The sequence below is a fragment of the Micropterus salmoides genome, unplaced genomic scaffold (assembly GCF_014851395.1).
Source record: "Micropterus salmoides isolate LMB-PRFRI ecotype aquatic unplaced genomic scaffold, ASM1485139v1 Ms_hic_scaffold_2, whole genome shotgun sequence".
In the NCBI taxonomy this organism is placed as follows: Eukaryota; Metazoa; Chordata; class Actinopteri; order Centrarchiformes; family Centrarchidae; genus Micropterus; species Micropterus salmoides.
Genome location: NW_024041150.1, coordinates 10,694,348 through 10,708,465, shown reverse-complemented (window position 1 = coordinate 10,708,465; position 14,118 = coordinate 10,694,348). Strand labels below are relative to the sequence as shown.

Sequence of the window (14,118 nt, the reverse complement as noted above, 5' to 3'; positions counted from 1 at the left end):
CAGGTTGTGATGGAACCTTTTTGCATAAGTACCATGGCATGGCCAGTTTTTATCCAGCTGGACAGTTTTGGGATTCTGCTGATTTCCATGTGATGTACTGGTGACAAGCAGTTGTACACAGGTGCAAAAGTGAGTAGCAGCAATGGCTATAGCTAATAGTCAGGCCCTATGTGACTCTGTACTTGTCCTTTTTTTTTCTTTTTCTTTTTTTTCAGCCAGCTGAAATGTCTGTTGGCAGGCTGTTTTAGATTTAGATTAATCCAGTCCTTTGAACTGAATCTGACCTGAAGAGGGTCACCCGTGCAGCCTAATGTACCATATACCCCAGTTAGAAGTGAGCCAGCTTCATTGTACAGGAAAGCCTAAAGTCAGCTGGCTAACTAGACTTGGGCGGAATCTAATTTTGTTCAAACTTTAATACTATACATATTATGGTCCTCTTTAGAGGAAAATGCACCAGAAAGCAGGGGATGCTTTAGGGTTACCTTGTGATTGACAAGTCGCTACCATGGTGACCAGTCAATCAGGATAGAGGCGACCTGTATCCGCTGCTCTGTGTAAAGTTTTTTTATTAAATGGCTGTCAGCGGGAGAGAGCACGTCATGTTTGAGTCTGTTAGTATGTTTTGTTTTAAAAGTAAATTGTTTTGTTAACCTTTTATTTTTTATAAGTTTAACTGTGATTACATTTTAGTTTAGTTTTTTAATATTTAATAAACACTTAAACATGTTCACAGTATACCATAACTTATAAGTCTTTGGTTTTGTTGTAACACTAATAAATAACTTTTGGAGGGAGAGACAATAAATAGTAAATGTCAAACCCCCTAGCCCGGTTGGGCCAGTTGCAAAAAAGTTTAAGGTTGAGCCCTGGAGTGTGTCGCTGAGCGAGAGAGAGAGAGCAACAGGTGAATGCAGGTTACAGTTCAGTGAATACAGGCTGCAGCTACAGCTGTGTTGAGGATGTACTGTGCACTACATCACTTTAATACACCATCTCCATATCGGTGTATAAGAAAGAGGAGCGTCTGTATTGTTGTATATTTTTAATATTGTGATACCACCCAAGCCTACGGCTGACCTGCTGCTCTCACTTTGTGGTTCACAGAGGGTTTTTCCTTGGACGTCTGGGTAGTGTCCTATAATGTATTTATACATTATAAACCGTATAGCTGAGTGACTGCTGAGATCCTGAATTATGTGGCGCTGTGTACATTTAACATTTGCCTTATGTTTACCTAACTCTTCTGCTCTGTTGGAAGATGTAATTCAATATTAGAATAGGTCTAGTGAGTTAATTATTGAAACAAACCAGTGGCATAAGTGGGCTCTTTGGCAGATTTTATATCTTGGAGCTAGATGGATATAAAGATTGCTGCATTTGTGTGGTCAAATGATTGATTTAAAAGCACGAGTAACAAGGACCAGTGTTTCCCACAGAATGACGGCGTGTGTTTGCGAGAGAGGGAGGGGGGCGAGCAAGAGGAGGTGTTGAGCGAATATATGCGCAGCTCTGTAATCAAATACCATTTTACCTATTTTACGTAGTACAACAACAAAACAAATCGAAAATAAATATGTGGCGCTCAGTGTTGACGATGTGGCGGGCGGCCAAAATAAATCAATGTGTGGGAAACACTGAGTACCTTAAGAGCACAATTTATTTGTTTGTAAGCACAAATTACTTCTTTTTTCCCTTCATGACACCCCATAACCTGACTCGGGGCCCCACAAATTATGTAATCTTACATAATATTCAAACAGTGTTGTCACCATGTGCTTTGTAAAAGCTAAACTTCTCATGGTAAAAAACTGTCTTTGACTATGTTAATAGAAAATATGCTTTTTTTTTTAGGTGCCACTGGTATTTTGCTAACGGTATCCATGCCAGTTAGTACTGGAAGTTGCGTCCTGTCTGACATGGTGCATTCTGGTGCTGAAAATGAAAAATGTTCTGGTATCTCTCATTTTCTGCTGATGAATCTGTACTGATATCCTGGTATTACACTGACACTTGCTGCTGGTAGATTTTTGCATGACAGCTCTAACGGTCTCTGTGTCTGTCTTTCTCAGCCTGTGGAAGCTCCCCTCCCTGGGCGATGACCTCACCAGTCTCAGTCTACTCTAACTCCAACACCTTGGACACACACATCCCCAGTGTAAGTGGATCTCTGTTTGTACTCACTGGGACTGTGTTCCTGTGATGGAATATTTCAATCTTAAACGAGTGATGCAGAGATGCCGGTTACACTGGCAATTTTTAAATGGTGAGAAGCCACTGAGAGATCAGATCCTGGTCTCTGCACAAGCAACACCTACTGGATGGCTGAAAAATGCAGGCCTAAAAAAGAATGATTGGCAAATCATATTCATTTACTGTGGACATTTCCCGGAGTTTTTATCTCCTGTTTATCCCCTTTTCACTTTCAACATATTTAATCCATGATGTTTCAAGTCAAATATGTATGACACTGGTTAATATCACATCATAAAAGAAAATGATGATTGTGATGAATAAATTGCACGTTATAACTGCCAAGCACTCAAGAAGTGTTGGCTGCCCCAAAACTTGACTCTCATTCATTGAATGAAGTTGTTCAATGTTAAGAAGTGAGAATATAAGAATATAGTCAGTAATTAGAAATTTATATTTATAGAGCAAGTACAAATGTGTTAGTTGTGTGATTTGGAGCCCCTACTTTACAGCTGCAAACATGCATTTGTTATGATTACATTATTTATGATCAAAAACTAGCAAGTTGACAGCTTTTCTAACACAGCCAAACATCAGGACAACAGGAGCGCTGTTAAGATCTTGAAATACTAGGGGCTTAGCCCAACCCAGAAATCTTCACCTAAATGATCTCTACTTTATCGACCCAACACAAAACTCACAACAGTCGACGGTCTCATTTGCTGTTGCTGACTTGTTATGCCATGTGCCTAGCTGAACCGTCACCTTGTCTTGTCTTGTTACACATTCCATTTTACTCTACATTTTAGTTATTAAATGTGAATAATAAACCTTTTCTAACGGCAACCATTCACAAGTGCCTTGCTGAAATAAATTACTGGATGTCACACAAGTTCCCACAGCTAAATCTTTCTAAATCTGATGTCATTGTACTTGGACCCCCAGCTCATAAAAATTCAAATTATGGCAAGCTAGGGTTGGACAGCTAATTGAAAAGTAATCGAAACCGAAATTCAGAGCCATTAACCGACGTAATTTTACCATTTAGGTTATTTATAAATATTTTCCTACAGTGTGTGTGTTCATGTACTTTCCCCTTAAAAGCACACTACTGTGTGTGTGTGTGTGGTCATGGGACTCCACCCCGTCCAGTCCTGCTGAGCTTCCAGACTGGAGTCAGGCAGAGGTTTGCTGGCACTAACCGGCTTCACTTTCCAGCAGTTGGCAAAACAACGTCTGCCAGACTCGCTTTTTCCGTCACTTTCTGCCGCTCGCACACCACTGTGTGTGAAACTGATTTTTATTCGACTTGTCTATGTTTTACATTGATTGCTGTAAAGCATTTTGTTCTGCACCTATTTATGATGGAAAAGCAAATATTTATGTAAAAGGAAACACAAAATGCAGGTGACAATCCATGTGACAATTCAAAATCGAACAGACTGTAATGCAGTAAGGCTCTCGAGCATTCTGAATCGCTTTCAGATATGTTTCTCCTGTAGATAAACTTCTTATTTAATCTCATCCCTCCTGAGTCAGCACACATGTAGACCTGATTGATTGAAGTAACCTCTTTAAATGTGCAATTGGGACCTACTCATGACAATAAGAAATAAATAAATTTTGATTCCTTTAGAAACCCCTGGACAACTTCTGTGTTTCAGCACTTAATCTGCTCAAAACAGGTTACTCTCTTTTTCTCCTCTTAGTAGAGCTGGACCGATATGGGTTTTGGGGGGCCGATGCCTGTATTAAAGTGAAAAAGTGTCGATTTATGAGCAGATATTTGAATTTAGATAATTATTTGGATAGTAGACACCTTTCCGGTCTACTTAGCACAGGCCAATACTGAAAGCCAGGCTTTATGTGTATACCTTTTTCTAAATGAACTATATTAATAAAATGGATTATAAACTGGCTCTAAAACATGCCATCTATGATACAGTGACCTTCTGTTGAATTCATCTAAAACTACATGACTGTCTATAGCAGGGGTCGGCACATAAGTCTGGCACCGAGCCAAATTTTTTCACACCGTTACATGGCAGGCCAGAACATAGTCAAATTATTTCAAATCCTAATACGCCCATGTGGACGTTTAGCTCAGTCGGTATGAGTGGGAGGGTTTTTGGCGGATATTTTTTCTCTCCCTTGTTAACCAAATTGATTATAAGGACACTTTTGCACATGCTCACAATAAAGCATGTGCTGCAGTGTGTGTGCGTCCCAGCGTTTGATCCGCATTCATAAACCTATGGACACTTATTTTCATTTCCCTGAGGAAATTCAGGGGACTCCAATCACAAGTTTACTGACTGCTTTTTCAGAGGTGTGTCAAGCAGGCCAGAGACTCTTTTTGAATTTCCTTCAGAACTTTTTAAAGTAAAAGCTCTCAATAAACTTGACATAAAGCATTGCTGCGAAAAATGTTCTCGCGCTTGATTGAATAAGTTTAGCATACAACTGTTTGCAATGCAGTTGGTGTAAATATATTAAAACATTTTAATTTTTAATATAAGACCCTCATACCTGACATAAAATCAACAATAGACAGTAACACAACAAAGCTAACAACATATTTCCTGGTACTATTTGTGGTACTTGTTATTTAAATAGCATGAATAAACATTTTATTGAAAGTCAATGTTTACTGAATTGACCCGTACACAAGAAGAAGAATAGACTTAGACCAAATACCTATAGCCTAGCTCTGGAGTGAAACAATGAAATGAAAAATTCCAAATAAGGATAAAGAACAGCACTGCTAAGCTCCTTAAGTCCTCCACCTAACAGTTGGTCAGTTCAACCTCTGAAAAAGGAAAAGTACCGTGTTCATGGTGTCGCATCTCACTGGCCTTTGAATCTGACCACACTTAAACTGGCTCACAGCAACCCTGCGTTCTTCGTCTGTTTCTCCCCTTGTGGTACTTCAACTGAAAATTAAAAGCACAAAATAACAAAAAAATTGTCTCAATTTCACACACCAATCATTTAAATAAATAACTGTATGTGACTGTGATTTATTCCATTATTGAGTTTTTATGCCATGGTGTGTTTTGTGTGTGTGTGTTTGTAGGCCTCCAGAGAGTCTCTGAAAATGGAGTTGTTAGCTGAAGTGTCTCTGCTGCCAGGGGAGGAAAGAATTATAGGTGAGTACATGTTGCTCAGTCAGATTTAAATCATTTGTTCTCTCTGTTTTAAAGAGATGCGTTTTGCCCCTTAGCTTACGGTGCTTTTCACACCTGTAGATTGGTTCATTTGGTCTGGACCAAGTGGAAAACAAATGATACTCTATAGTTCTGGTCTGGTTCCTGTTCACACTGCAGTTTTACAAACGAACCAAGAGAAGTAACCATGGCGTTACACAGACTGACAGGTAACTTGTTGACTGGACAGCTTTGGAGATTGTCATCCTGCTTCATCAGTGCATGATCAGGACCCATGTGAGGAAATCCAATTCTGGGGACTGACAGAAGTTTATGCAGCACTTTAACATTTCAGATCTATATCTCTATATAAGAGCTCAAGAAGAAATACGTTTTATTAGCATGATTAGTCATTTTAGACCGCAAATTACCACATATTATGAATAATGAGGTAAAAACAGGACTGAGATGATGTGTCTTGTCAGTAATAATTCAGGGCTTATTACTGTGGGATCGCTGTCACATCACATGGGATCACATGTTTATGGACTCAAAGTAGGCTACAAAGAGTACTGGCCCCTTTTTATAGCAGCTTTTCAGCCTATTAATCAGGGAAAATATGTGGTTAATTAGGCTATACATGGTTACTAAATTATTTGCATAAACGAAGGCTACACATGGCTTATACAGATCAGTTATAAGATCACTGAACACATTTCACAGAGTCAGCAGATGGATGCTCAGATCTAATATCTGCTATCATAAAATCCTGCAGTTGGTTTATTTGCTTTCACATCACAAGCAAACCGCACCAGAGTTTGTTCGAAAGAGACCTCCTTGAAGAGGTGGTCTAGGTAGGCTTGTACGCACACCTGCCCAAACGAACTCTAGTGTGATTCAGCCGAACTAAACAAGGCAGGTATGAAAGCACCCTTAGAGAACACTGCTCCTGTAAATTATGATCGAACATCTGAATCAGTCTGAAAGCAAATGCCGGGCCCAGAAGTCTTTGCTACTAGCCTTGCAGAGTTCCTGCTAATCCTTGAAGCTGTGCTGTTCACTTGGTGTGTGTAGACCATCAAAAGTCAGATACATACCAATCCAAAAACATGCTGCATATATTTAATAAAGTATTATATATGTTAATGTATAATATAATTCAGGTTCAAAACATCTGTGTATTTTTGGACATAGGTTAGTTCTTTCCCCTTGCTTCCAGTCTTTATACAAAGTTGGCCTATCCACATCCTGTCTTCAGCTTTGTACTCTACACATAAATATGAGATCAACTGATTGATCTTTCAGCAAGAAAGACAATAATGTAATTGGACTATGTTAATGATTGACACCATGTTCCTCGGTCAGACTTAAGTGAATACATTGCCACTGTAACTAATAGGAAACTACAAAATACTCAAGTTGTACCAGACTTATCGTGTAAGACTTCATTAAACACAGATGCATTTGAAACATTTAACTGCAAAATGTTAATTAATGGAAAAATGAAAAACTCTGATATTCATTTCATTAGCAGTCGTCTCAACACTGCGGTTCCCTCTCAATCAGTCTGAAAGGCAGAATAGTACTTTACTAAATACAGCTGGACCTGCTTCTGCTGGAAAGCCACATAATGTTGCCATAAGTTAGTTGTATTCATGACTCAGCCTGTCAGTATTCTCTCGTTCTGACAGTGATTCCACCTGTGATCAGCTGACATGTGATGTAGATGCCATTTACTGTCCTCATTCGTCTCACAGAGTAGATGTCTCTCTTCTCCTTTTCTGCTTCCTCTTTTCTGCATGTGTGGTGATTTCTTCCCATACAGCACTCACTACTTATCTACAATAATGATGAACCTGAGTGCTAATATAAAAAAAGGAACCTATTCTGAGCCATCAAGGCCTGCGTAAGATCATGAGAGAAGATGGTTAAGAAGTCAAATCAGTAAACAATGTTTGTATTCATCTATTTTCAGATAAAGACATCATCTACATCTGTCCATTCAGTGGAGCAGTGAAAGGCAAAGTGTTGATCACCAACTACAGACTCTACTTCAAGAGCTCAGAAGCTGTGAGTCCCCTAAAGTCATGTGGGCCAGTTAACGGCTCAATACCCATGAAGTGTGGGTGTGTGGGTGGGGGTGGTGATGTTTGACAGACAGAAGCCATTAACTAGTTTACCAGCAGCAAGGTTAAATAACACATCTGTGATCTCTCTGTGGGCTGTTTGTGGTGTTTTAACTCCATGCACTGCTGCTGGGGTCTGTTAATACAAACGCAATGGGGGGGTGTTGCTCATCAGAAACTTAACTCATTTTTCCAGATGGCACAGTTACATGATGTGGTCTATAATAGACATGGACATTCAGCAGGAGAAAGCCAAAAACCCCCCGAGGGGGGTGCAGAGGGAGATTATTGAGGCAAAGATACTGCAGGAGGTGGATATGAGTTACAAGTGGTGCTCCTTCTCGTTAAAGAAAAGTCATAACTCAGTCAAAACTAAACACACAGATCATTCAGTGTGGCTTTCAGATACCTCCAATTGCAAAAAGACATACATATATGCAGTGATAGTTGTCTGTAGATCCATTTGTACATTAAATGGAAGTGCTAATTTGGGATGCTTTTAATGGTGCCAGTTTGACTGTATGCAAGAATATTAGTACCTTTTTTTTATGTTTCATTTTGTTTCCCAAGTAGGGAATATTGGTTGATTGGCAAAACATTTTTTGAAACAGCATCTTCTAATGCAATACCAGATAACACACCAGGGTCTGTTTTACAGGAACCAAACACTTAAGGTGTGAAAGCACCCTTATAGAGTCCACAGTGTTGCTTTGTCATACACACATGTCTGTAAGATATTTCAGACAAGCTTGTTATTTTGAGCAACACACAGGACTTCCCTTCACTCGTGTGGAGCGGAGTTGAAGTTTGGAGGAGACCTTCTCTCTTTCCAATTACAAACTATTTTGCCATATATATCATTAAAAACTTATTTAAAGTGAATAATTTGACAATTTTAAAGAATTTTAAATACCTTCACTAGCTAATTTTTTACGCTCCAGATACGCAAGTCTGTCTGGCAAACAGACCTGCCACGTAAAGCTAGCTATGGAGATGCGGGGCATCCAAAGTTGTATATTTACGCTCAATCCAATTTCACCCCTTGCCCCTACCACTTGTTTTCAAGTGTACCTCTTGTCCTGCAAACAGGGTTACAAGGGCCAAATATTTGCCTATGAAATGGAACAACCCTTCAGGAACCCGATACGTCATCAGTAGTCAACAATGGCTCTGACGTTAAGAGAAGTGAAGAGTTTTAACAGGATTTCTCCATGACAATGATTCCAATATGCTGTCTTTTGCTGTGGTAATCTTTCTCGTATGGTAACGTTATATCATACATCAATCGAACTAACAAGTCACTAATTAAAAATAAACACAGCTTCAGGTAACTAACGTTACTAGCGAAGCTGGCTACTGAGGCAACATGCTCGATTTTTTTTATTTTTTATTTATTTATTTTTTTTAGAATTGTTTTGATGAAAATCTCGTATTATGTTGAAATGACATTAAACTAAGAATAACCATGGCTATCGTAAATTTTACAAAGAAAATACTTCTGCAGTCTGGGAACTTTCTCATAGCCCTCCGTTTGGAGTGTGCCTATTCGAGGGCTATGTTGCCCTACCCCTCTATCGCAACAAGAATCGGGACACCCTAGCCATGAACGTGCAAAACGGAGGGCTAGGGCCAAGTGGTAGAAGCAAGGGGTTGAGCTGTAGTGTCCTTTATGCACACTGTATGCAGGGAAACGAAGGGAGCAGTCCTTGTCAGTATTCACACCATTTATAAGTAGTAGAGCGTACTTTATTGGTATTGGTTGATGTCATGGTAATGGCATGTGTGCTTGACTGTGTGACTCATTTTATATCTTGGTGTGCGTAACGACTTGCTGACTCTGCTCTTGCTGTAGGACGTGGCTGTGATGCTGGACGTTCCTCTGGGTGCCATCAGTCGGGTGGAGAAGATGGGTGGGGCATCGAGCAGAGGAGAGAACTCCTACGGCCTGGATATCATGTGCAAGGTGTGTGTGTGTGTGTGTGTGGTACAGCATCAGGAATGTCATTGTCTGCCAGCTGATTTGTTTGTTTACAAGTAGCACAAATTCATGTTCGGGGTTGGGCGATATGACTGTCAAACTGTGCGACCTTAGAAATGTGTTCACCGGTAGAGATTTGGCAATTAGCTTTTCCAGCACAGGAGCAATCCCTTACTGTCTCTGCTCTATATTCTCGAGGGATGTCATGATATTGCACTTCTATGCTGATCTTTCAAATCCAGTGGAATATTGTGAAACCAATGGCAGGGCTATGCATGCCTTAAAGACGAACAAAGCAGAGACTCTCACATACAAATACAGCATTTCAGTGAAAAACAAACCAGCGAAACAAGTTCAGTGCCAACACTGTAGAGCCGAGCTTCATGGCATGAGCTTCTTTAACGCAAGCCCCCTGAAGCTGTCTACTCCAGATGGATAAGTTTTAGCAACTGCTTTGTGCTTTAGCCAACTGTAATGTTAGTTTTGTAATGTTTGTTAGTTTACCGTTGAGAAAACAAGGTCTCATGGATGGTGCTGGCTAAGATGACACTATTATTTTGTTCATTCTGAATAGTAAGGGAAGCAGAGGCAGAAATGGAGGACGTAACAAAAATAATCTTTGACTTTTCGAAAAAAATAATCAACAGAATGGTACCAAAATAATCCTTAGTTGCAGTCCTAGATTACAGGTGCTGAGGAGTATTACTGCATATGTGAAAAACATTTTAAAATGCGTCTTGTGTCAAGTGATGTCATTTGAGGTTTGGCCTGAAAATTACAAGTTTGAAATTAAAAATCTGCGAGTGAGTTAACCACACCCCTGTAGACGGCTCCAGGCTAAATTAGCCACTGCTAGCTTCACATGGCTATGACCTCTGAACTGTTTCATTGTTGCAATGTGGATAATGTCTGTTTTGGCAATGTGTGGGTAAAAAAGACAAGTGCTCTGGGTCTCCTACATTGACTTTGATCCTTTCTTTGTTAAAGGTGTGCAATGCTAAATCTGTGAAAAACTCATTTCAGCTTAATTCAATGATTATTGGATGACAAATCTTGTCGTCCAATAATGCTGTTTGTGTTTCTGTGTGTGTGTGTGTTGTTGGTCTTCTCTGATCTCAGGACATGAGGAATTTGAGGTTTGCCTTGAAGCAGGAGGGTCACAGCAGAAGAGATATCTTCGAGATCCTCTTCAGATATGCCTTCCCCCTCTCACATGGTCTGGTAAGGCGGCTTCTAGCATCTACTGCCATCTACTGATGGGGTTTCCTTTATCTGTAAAATAGGGTTGGTCAACCACAAATCTAAAGTGGTTGATTTTATATTTATTAGAATTTTTTGAATTTTGTTCTGCTTTTCTGACTGGGGTCCATTCAACTGTATGTTGATTATAAAACATGCATAACTTTTACATTTCTCCAAAACTGCATCAGCCTACAGGACCCTCTCACTATTTTAAATCTACTTAATTCTCTCAACTTATTAGTTTTTAATCTCAAACTGCTTTAATTTGCTCACTTTGCTTTGACCTTCAGAAACACATGTACCTGTCTCTGTCTCTCTCAATGTATCTGTCTGCTCTGAAACTTTTCACCACACAGCAGCAGGTGAGCCACGTGTGGGGGGGCGTCTTGTTAATTACTGATCAAGACCACCGTGGTACTGACGGCACCGAACTATCCACCATGTTCCGAGTGTTCTAACGTAATAGATAGCTCTCTTTCTGTCTGTAAATTGCTTTCTTCACTCATGGCGAAAAAATTCCACGCCTAAAACATGTTACCGGTCACCACTCACGGCCGATGGAGCTGAAAATTGGCCAATTCCAGTCCCCAGCCGGTCAATCAGTGCATCTCTAGAGATAACTTTTGTTATAAATTGGTGCTATATAAAACTTTTTTTGTTGAACTGAATTCTGCTCATCCTGCAGACACAGAAACAGCATGGAGAATCTGGTCAATTTTCAAAATAGAACTCCCGATCATATATCAACAATAAACAATTCAAACAGACAAAAAAGAACCAGTTTTACTAAATAGCCTACTTAACCATGGTAGAAGCACAACAATCACGGACATAGGGCTGTGCGATATAACTAGTGGAACAACGGACCGCAGGGAAGTTAGATTCAGGTTGGATAGTAGTTTTAACTAACTTCACCGCTGTGCAAAATCATGTTCCCTTGCGGAAATATTACAGAATTTGCAACACAATGAAATAAATTAGCATAATTGTAAATGTGTAGACGTTTTTCTATCATCAAATGATGGATATCATCATATCACACAGCCCTATAAGGACATATTATCAGTATATATATAATATATTTATATAAGTCAACAAAATCTAAGCAAGTCAGAAAGATCAGGCAGACAAAACGCTATACTGTTGGATATGGAACTATGTCGCAGATGTGACGTTACTGAGCTGTGCCCGGTGGAATCAAGGTGTCATTTTCTCAGATACTTTGAACCATTGCTTAAACAAACCACGAAAAACACCTGTACAATTTAGAGCACAATGGACACTGTGTATATGAGGGTCACTTTAAAGCGAATGCTCCACTGCGTCCAGTCTTGTACACTGACTGTATTTATAGCAGCAAACCATTTAAATCCACGCAGTACTGGCTGAGAAGGCACATTTTTCCTCCATTCCTCATCCTCCATTTGTTTCAATGCCCAGTATTCATGCAAATGTTAAAATGCAGAGATGCATCCCCCTCATATGCCATGACACACTGCTTCCCACCCACACCACAGCTACATCTGTTGGACTAAAAATTTGGTATGCTAAAATTTCTGTCAGAAGAAGCCTTACCAGGGCGGCATTTAAGTCTCTGGAAACGGCCAGTGGAGACAAGAAAACCCTTAACTTATTCTGCCTCTCCCTCCCTCAGACTGAACAGGTGCAGCTCGATTTTTTTCCCCTAATTTTTCAAAAATGGACCTGTACACTGCTCCAAAAGATTTAAGGTGCCGTAGAATACTAATTCTCATGTTCATATATAGGTTTCTACTAGAGGCCGACCGAGATGGTTTTTTGGGGGCCGATGCTGATAATATAAGTAAAATAAAGAGAGACGATTTATGAACTGATATTTAGATTTTTAGAATGATTTGGATAGTAGACCCCTTTCCTGTAAAAACTACACTTAGAACAGGCCGATATTGAAAGCTGTTCTGTATGTGGAATATAGAACCTTTTCCTAAATGGATTATATTAATAAAATAAATTACAGTGTCAACAACTGAACATGGAAAAAATTGCGCATCAATAAATATTTTGCTGCTGGAAGGTGCAATTTTTTTCAGCCATCTGTAAACAGAGAGAGTGAGAGAGAATAAGCATGTGTATTTTACCTTACACATAATCTGCCATAATTTCAATGTAGCATATTCACATCTAGTTTATCCCTTTACCAGCACTCTTTAATTCTAACCAAAGGTACGAGTAACCATTTCTCAAACACCATCTGTCTAAATCATACAGTCTATGATACTAGGGAACAACTAGGGAAAAATGAGTCTGTCCGCAGTGTAGCCTCCAACTCTCAACTACCGTAAGTTAACATTAAACATGCTGGGAGCTGGGAGGAAGCCGTGAGAGTGCAGTGAAAAACGGGAAGGTTAGCAAGTCTGCTGTTATAAACAGCTGATGCCGATAATATCGGCCAGCCGATAAATCGGTCTGGCTCTAGTTTCTACTAGAAAAGGTTTTACATGATGCAATGTTCAAAAAACACATTATTTTTCTCATTCTGTCCACTTCCTCAGCACCTCTTTTGACCCCCCTTTCTGAAAACTTAGTTTTTGCTCCTGTCTCTTTAATGGCTCCCTCCCTGAAAGCCAACTTCCCCAAGCATAGAAAAGGGGTCGGGCTTAGCAACACCTCGCTGAGTCCAGCTGAATTGAGGCCTGATAGGTGAAAGGGCCTCACTGATTACTGTACAAATACACAACTTTATTCACTGGTTTTACTGTAACTGGATCAGATTTAGTAGAGAAGATATTATCCCTTTTCCCTCTGATGTCCTCTGGCTGCTCTGTTTCGACTTTTGCCAATTTCCGGAGTTTATATCCGTAGCAGGGGACTCTTCTGGTTATTTTGCATGTGCAAGATTAAATATGAACAATTCTATGGCGCCTTTAAGGGAACACTTAAATCACACATTAGATCTCAATGAACAAAATGGTTCAAAGTTAAAAATATTTAATATTATATTACATTGTATAATTTGTTGAGAACAAAATGACCTCACAACGGTCAAAGAAAACCAAAATCACCAAATGACTGAGGGCTGGAATCCATCTGGAAATCAAAGTAGAACATTTGAAATCACAGGCGGATCCAACTTACATGACTTTCATCACGGCAACTCATAATTTGACTACTGAACAAAGATTAGAATAATAATACACTGTTGTGCTCAGGCTCTATTTAAGTAATCTGTAATGTTGTGCCATCCACACCAAACTGACAGAAAAAAGGGTGAAATAAATAAAACTGATGGTCACAACATAAACTTACAGAGTTGTTCTATTATTCAGGGGACTCCTATGTTTCTATATTGAGGTATTTACAGAGGACCATTAAAAGAATACTACAGCCAGGTCTCTGTGAAGATGAGGGCACAGCGCTCTCTGCTTTCCCGTTGCTGAGCGAGCCATAGTCTCCA

At 39.7% G+C, this 14,118-nt stretch overlaps 1 protein-coding gene across 3 annotated transcripts in view; it reads left to right on the top strand.

The window, feature by feature from the left end:
- mtm1 (myotubularin 1) overlaps positions 1-14,118 on the top strand; it is a 31,802-nt gene that overhangs the window by 3,621 nt on the left and 14,063 nt on the right. For 2 of the 3 annotated variants that reach the window (XM_038731102.1, XM_038731101.1), the window contains exons 2-7: positions 1,855-1,956; positions 2,073-2,158; positions 5,270-5,342; positions 7,315-7,409; positions 9,318-9,428; positions 10,563-10,664. In XM_038731102.1, the coding sequence (XP_038587030.1) occupies positions 1,884-1,956; positions 2,073-2,158; positions 5,270-5,342; positions 7,315-7,409; positions 9,318-9,428; positions 10,563-10,664 (540 nt within the window). In that variant the 5' untranslated portion in view covers positions 1,855-1,883. The remainder of the gene's footprint in view (positions 1-1,854; positions 1,957-2,072; positions 2,159-5,269; positions 5,343-7,314; positions 7,410-9,317; positions 9,429-10,562; positions 10,665-14,118) is intronic. The other variant, XM_038731103.1, reaches the window with a different exon arrangement.